The sequence below is a fragment of the Octopus bimaculoides genome, chromosome 23 (genome assembly GCF_046866305.1).
Source record: "Octopus bimaculoides isolate indiv1 chromosome 23, ASM4686630v1, whole genome shotgun sequence".
Lineage (NCBI taxonomy): Eukaryota > Metazoa > Mollusca > Cephalopoda > Octopoda > Octopodidae > Octopus > Octopus bimaculoides.
The window spans coordinates 32,351,654-32,359,153 of record NC_142950.1 but is presented as its reverse complement, the minus strand read 5'-3'; the positions used below and the strand labels follow the sequence as shown (position 1 = coordinate 32,359,153).

General features: G+C 34.0%; 1 protein-coding gene across 4 annotated transcripts in view; it reads right to left on the bottom strand.

Annotated features, from left to right (window-relative positions):
• The window catches only part of LOC106870407 (uncharacterized), a 267,331-nt gene that overhangs the window by 22,836 nt on the left and 236,995 nt on the right, over positions 1-7,500 (bottom strand). For all 4 annotated transcript variants that reach the window (XM_089340572.1, XM_089340571.1, XM_089340573.1 and 1 more), the window contains exons 31-37: positions 6,410-6,497; positions 5,825-5,982; positions 5,354-5,530; positions 3,789-3,912; positions 2,226-2,276; positions 892-1,033; positions 137-290 (exon numbers count right to left, since the gene is read on the bottom strand). In XM_089340572.1, coding sequence (XP_089196698.1) covers positions 137-290; positions 892-1,033; positions 2,226-2,276; positions 3,789-3,912; positions 5,354-5,530; positions 5,825-5,982; positions 6,410-6,497 — 894 coding nt within the window. The remainder of the gene's footprint in view (positions 1-136; positions 291-891; positions 1,034-2,225; positions 2,277-3,788; positions 3,913-5,353; positions 5,531-5,824; positions 5,983-6,409; positions 6,498-7,500) is intronic.

The following is a 7,500-nucleotide window of genomic DNA, read 5'->3' as shown; positions in this document are numbered from 1 at the left end:
TAAGTAAAAGAATAAAAGAATAAAAGAATAAAAGAATAAAAGATAATGGCAGTGATGGGATAGGATGACATTGAGTGATACATATTGTTTTTAATAATTCCAGAATCGAATAAATATGATAGCCTTTAGCACCTACCTTACAATTGGCAGTTTCTTGGGTGTGAGGGAGAATGACTGACATTATTTCAGTATGGTTTCGGCAGTCTTGGAAGTCGCCATCTGATTGGCATTTGCCCAAAATAAGATAAAAATGGCTTGGAACAGAAAACGTACTTTTTTTTCCTTCCGATCTGAAATTAGAAAATATATATACATTTTCTTTTATCTTTTGAATTTTTTCTTAAGCCCTTCTACTCAAAGCTGTTACCTTGGTTTCCATGACATGCAAGTGACTGAGATAATATCATTCCCATTGAACAGGATGCCATTCTGTTGTAGTGTTCGAGGCCAGAAATTTTTGAGGCGGGAGGGAACAAGTTAATTACATCGACCCCAGTACTTGACTGGTATTTTATTTTATCGACCCTGAAGGGATGAAAGACAAAATTTGATCTTGGTGGGATTTGAACTAAGAACATAAAGATCCAGAAGAAATGCTGCATAGCATTTTGTCTGAGGTGCTAATGATAGCCTCCAGTCAGATCACTGCTTATATACATAAAAATAACAAAGATTTCTTCTAGAAGAGATAAAGTCTAGAAATTAATGACCTGTAGGGACACTGTATTTTGTTATGCAACTACAATATACTACAAAGTATATTAAACGTTTTTATATGAGTTAGTTATATACACACACACTCACATATTTTATATATAAGTATTAAAGGAAAGTGTATTGCATTAGGCTGATGAAATAATAACATACTGCAGAGAAAAACTGACTCCTTACATTTGTCTAGTGGTTGCAACACTAGCATCATCAACATCTCCACCAATTGTTGTATTCTTGAAAATTGGACCAGCTACAGCATTTATTAATGAATATTTTATCCTATACTCATTAATTAAATTGTGAATTTCTTTCCAAATTCCTTCGAATGGAGAAAAAAAATAAGTGAAAGATTAAATAAAAAGCAACAAAATATTTAAAGCAACCAATTCAATATAAAAAATAATTAAATTATAAAAGTTTTACATTGAACTAGTTATATGTAATAAGGGTGTTGGGGTATTAGAAAAACTGCTAATGGCCCGTGACATTATTTAAGCGCCACATATATGACTGTACTTATTTAATTGACCCTGAAAGGATGAAAGGCAAAGTCAACCTTGGTGGAATTTGAACTCAGAATGTAGCGACAGGTGAAATACCACTAAGCATTTTGTCCAGCATGCTAATGATTCTGCCAGCTCACCGCCTTTCATCACAAAATAATAATAATAATAATAATAATAATAATAATAATAATAGTAATAATAATAATAATAATAATAATAATAATAATAATAGTAATAATAATAATAATAATAATAATAATGATAATAATAATAATAATAATAATAATGATAATAATAATAATAATAATTCCGTTTATATATTTGTTTTGCAAGATTTTTGATGTGAAATCGTGTGTTGAAACAGATGTTGTACTTGGGGATGGTTATATTGCCAGTTTAGCCAATAATAATAATGATAATAATATAATAATAATAATAATAATAATAATAATAATAATAATAATAAGTAGCAAAACAAGCTGATGTTGACCAGAAACACATGCATCAATGGTCACGAAGCTCAGGGCTAAAAGCAGAGAGTGAAGGTTTCATATTGGCTGCTCAAGACCAAAGCTTATTAACCCGGAACTACCAAGCCAATGTGATAAAAAATGGAGCTGACCCTAAATGCCGATTCTGTAGCGATGAGATTGAAGCTATAGGCCACCTAATCTCAGGGTATAGAATCTTAGCACCTGAAGAATATAAAGCAAGACATGACAGAGTTGGCCAGTATTTACACTGGACAATATGTCGGCATTATAAAATCAAAACCACTGACAAATGGTATAAACACCATCCTGAAGCTGTGACTGAAGGAGAAAATGTGTCAATTCTCTGGGACTTCCTCGTACATACAGAAAAAACTATAAAAGCTAATAAACCAGATATTATTATAAAAGATCAGACAAAAAAGGTGTGTTTATTAATTGGCATGAGTATTCCTTGCGAAGAAAGAGTTAGTTGATTACAGGGACTGTAAAAGCATTGAAGATATTTCCTCACCATTTTTGAATCCTTCAAACATAGGAACAGCAGTCTTCATATAATGTTCATCTATAGAATGACCAAAGTGATATTTAATTCAATTACAGCATGGAAAACTCCTGATAATCGTTTAAAGACATACACATACTATTACATTAATTTTAAAATTCTTTGTTAGTATAACAATCAACGCAACCATCTCATTTTTATTACTATAATCACACATCACTTGTCATGTGACGTATGTACTTTAAAACGTGCCTTCTTCACTGTAAATATATGTAACTTGTGGTGCAAGTGTAGCAGAGAACTCTTTACACATGTAATGTCTTCTAGGAATAACTTAGTAAAAACCAAGGAAGCTCAACTCACCAATCAGTAACTGCCCTTCTGAGCCTCTTTTGCAGTTAAAAACCAGAACAGACAAGAGCTGGCTTTGGCTTTCAGCCTGGTAACACTCCAAATGTACATTAACATTCTCTCCCTTTGAAGAACCCCCCCTCCCCCAGATACATATAAATGTTATAATGTAAGTGTAGGTGTGGTTGTATGGTAAGAAGCTTGCTTCCAAACCACATGGTTCTGGGTTCAGTCCCACTGCATAGCACACTGAGCAAGTATCTTCTATTGTAGCCCCATGCTAAGCAAAACCTTGCGAGTGGATTTGGTAGATGGAAATTGAAAGAAACCCATGGTATATATCATCATCACCATTATCATTATTATCATAATTTAATGTCTGTTTTTCCATGCAGACACGGGTTGAACTACTGGCATTTGAATAGAATGTCTCAGGAAAGAATTGCAAACTGGCAGGAGTTGGTCATGCTTGGAAATCCAACTAGAATGTCTAATGACCGTTGCTTCCAATAGAACCCTATGGAGAAGGTGCCTGAGGAATTTATTCCCATAACTCTCCCAGAAATAATAGGCAAAGAAGACAGATGAATTATGGATGGATTTTAACAGGGTTTATTAATTCTCACTATATCCAAAATCTGGCTGAGTGTCAAGTCTGAAATTTCCAGTAAAGTGAGAATATGATCTGAGCAAGTTAATGACTGTATGTGAGGTCAGAAGATGAATGAGTATTGATGATATTAGAAGTAGAAGTGGGAGTATTACATGTAAGCACAACTGCTGAGTGGAAGAATGTCCTGTATTCTTATTGGAAAGTAGAGGAAGTGGTGAGATTTTAACTGAGGAAATAAGGTCTTACTGATAAGATGATGGAGAATGGCTGAGTGCATCCGACCTGCCATTCTCAGACACATCCAACCAGAAACAGATGTTATAATTGATGGTAATGATGATGACTGTGGTTGTAGCGAAAATGGTGATGGTGGGGATAATGATGACGAATACAACAGTGATGATGAAAATGATGGTGGTAGTAGTGGTGGTGATGATGATGATGATGATGATGATGATGATGGTAGTGGTGATGGTTGTAGTAGTGGAGATGACGCTGAAAATGATGATACGATGATGATGAGGACGACAGTAGAGGTGTTAACAATGACAAGGACGATGACAATGAAAAGAATTTTCTGAAATTAAAAATAAAAATTAATCACTCACCATCAACATAAGGCAGAAGGTATCCTGTTGTGATATTTGAAGTGTTGCTGTTATATTTGAAACAATTAGTTGATGAGATGTCTGACTGGAAAAGTGGATGAGGTGGCTTTGTTGTGCTTCTAACCTTTAAAATTTTAATTGTCAAGAAGGAATGAAAATAATATTATTAATAAATAATTATAATTAATGTATAATAATAATATAAAAAGAAAGGAAAAAAAAAATGATGGCTTCAAATTTTGCCACAAGGGCAGCAATTCTGGGGGAGGGGATGAGTCGATTACATCGACCCCAGTGTTCAACTAGTACTTATTTTATTGACTCCAAAAACTAAACTTTTCAAGGTGGTACCCCAGACTGGCCACAATCTATTGACTGAAACAAGTAAAAGACAAACAATAAAACATAACATTAGTTAACTTTGAGAAAACATATGTTGACATGAAATTACAATTATAATTATTTTATCATTATATTTTATTTCTTGAAATTTAAGATACAAAGCATTATTCTTTGAAGTTCTTACATCACATATAAAACTACACAGACAAAATAGCTTTGGTCATGAAGAAATATTAACTTGCTTAGAGATGGGTGAGAAAATTGGTGACAGGATGGGCATCTGGCCATAAGAATGCTACTTCAACAAATTCCATCTGATGGACGGGAAGCGTGGTGATGGTGATGATGATGATGATGATGATGATGATGAATCATGTACAAATTTGGGTCAAGCAGAAAAATCGGAATATTGGTGCCTTAGCATAAAGACAGCAAATCTGGCAATGGCTTACAAATGAATAAAATACAAAGAGACAGATGAATCGACTGATCTTTATGTTGTAGAAGCTCTATATGTGTGTGTGTGTGTGTGTGTGTCTGTTTGTGTGTGTCTGTTTGTGAGTGTGCGTGTGTTTGTGTGTGCACTCGTACTTGTGTGTGTGTGTGTGTGTGTGTGTGTGTGTGTGCATGTTTGTATAATGTGAGACAACGTTGCTTACCAAATTATAATCAGCATTATGGAATGGATCCACTGATAAGGATGACAGAGATTATTGAGGATTCTGAATGTTGGAATGGCTTCCTGTTATCTTTTTCCAGTTCTATAGGAACAGACTTATTGGCAGCAAATTGACAGAGTTGTTAGAATGTTGGATATAGAATGTCTTGCAATATTCACACCAACCCTCAGCACTCTGAGTTCAAATCCCACCAAAGTCAACTTTACTATTTGTCCTTTTGGGGTCAAGTACTATGAACTTTATCATTCATTTTTTTGAGGCCAAACACTAAGACAGTCTTTCTTCTCTCCTGCTGTCTCTTTATGCAAGAAATTGACTGTGGTTAAACTTGGAGATGCATGGGCTTTGTCAAGCTTAAAAAATACTTGCTTGGAAACAGGTGAGGGCGGGTGACAGGAAGAGCAACTGGCCCCAGAATATCTTCCTCGACAAATTCTGTGTGACCCATGCGAGCATGCAAAAGTGGATATTAAATTATGATGATGATGTGTGCAGACTTAAGCATATAAATGAAAAGGGGGAAAAAAACAATGTAAAACATACCTTTTTCATTGTAGAAGAGACCCATTTTAGCATTTGCAATTCAGAATCAAATGCAAACACAAAAGATTTGGAAAATTGAAGGCAATTTTTTCCAGAATGTTCTTCTAAATATGGGAGACCAAATGGTAAATGTTTATTGAAAGTATCTGCATACATCTGGGATTCATTTGAAAGTAACTGTGAAAGAAAGAAACTCAAAGTAATCAAACATAAAAAGCAATTAAAATTGAGGTGTGTTTGCTTTGTAAAATGTTTTAGTATGGTCTACTTGCCTAAAGATATGTCATGCTGATGATTTCAAATAGGGACGAAATGGTGCTATATATATATAGTTACCTAAAACTAACAAATATTTAAGATCTTTGTAACAGGTAAAAAAATATATTGAATATGCAAGATTTTACTGTGATCTCATAATACTCTGGTTTTATGTGTAATATTTTTTCTTGTGTTTCCTTTGGAAATACTTACTTGAGGACAAATGTTTGTTTTAGTCACATTTGACCATTGGCACAGTGCATAGTTAGCTTGTTTTGGTGTCTCCTGAAGAAACGATGCATTCTTTAGTAATATGGCATTTAGTGAACCCTCTGTACCATTATTTGGAGCTGGTTCAATTTTCAAGAGGTCTGGTAAAAGAAATAATAAAAATAATAATGAAAATTCTATTATTTGTTTCTAATATATGCACAAGGCCTGAATTAATAAATAGTGGACTGACACAGGCAGTAGGGTCAGTCGGCGAAGGTATGCTGTTTGGACCAGTCCCATAAAGATGACAAAATATGTCGTCATCATGGGACATATCAGTGGCAACGAGGATTCGGACAATATCGCCAATGGAACATATCAAAATTTTAGCACAAAATTTTTTCCTTTCATAGTTTTAGCTTTGCCTCATGTATAAGTTGCAACTTGAGTTTCTTCAGTTAAAATCAAGTATAAAATTGTGAGCATTTGTAAATGAGTAAATACGACATTCATTTATTGAAAGGCTGTGATTATTTCTGTGTCTACATGAACGAAATGATTAAAGATACAAGCCAAGGAACACACCTGCCATCATGTTGTATAATTCAATATTATCAAACGGTTCGGTGAGAGTGCTATTCACAAAACTTGGTCCAGAAGCCAGGAAAAAGGCCTGAAAAATTACAAAAGTAAAAATGAGAAATTTATGATAAGGAAATATATGAAATGTCTTTCTTGAAAATATATCCACATAATTCACACGAGTTAATTTAGTAAAGACCAATGTATGGGTAAGTAGGAAACAGACAAATCACAAATCCCTTCAGGGAGACAGCTCTGCTCGATATGTAGGAAAGGTGTTGGGAGAAACTCCATAAAGTGTACCCAGTGCAAGCTATGGACACATAAGAGGTGCAGTGGTGTCACTGGAAAACATGTAGTATCTACATGTGGCAGACGTGCGTCATTAAATGGTCAAGAGAGAGTTATACTGTCGCAAATTAACCGGTAAGTAATTATAAAATTATATGACTTGCAAAGCTCATTAAAAGAAATTGACTCTACTTGAAATGCAGGATACAACTAGTCATAAATAATGTCTTAAAAGTATTGTATTAAACCACATCTCATTTAAATAGCGACAAATTGCATTGAAATTTATTGAAAGATGGACAAATATAAAAAAAGAAGAAAAACATTTTTAAAAAGTGGGAAAGAAAATATAAAAAAAACCCAATTATTTCTATTTCATTATTATTAATATTATTATTATGGTGGACTTTGTTTTATTAGCCTTGGATATATATATATATATATATATATATATACATATATAGTGCTTTTTGTTTGTTTTTGTCCCATCATACCCCACCCCTACCCCATTCCCTCTCGACCCCACCCCCAGTCGACCCCATCTCACCCCACCACCATTATCATCATGAGCATCATGCATTATTATCATTATTACTAATTTCAATTAATTTTTTTTTTTTTTTTTCCCCATATTGCATTCTTTTCACACATGTCTAAAACCAATAATATATGATTTGTTCTGCTTCCAGTTTTCACAGTTTGTTCTCTGTTAATTTCCTTTCCGGAAATGAACAATTTTTTTTTCCCCTCTCTCTCCTCTCCACCGTCCTTGCACCAATCTTCTTCAAATGCCTTTTATTGTT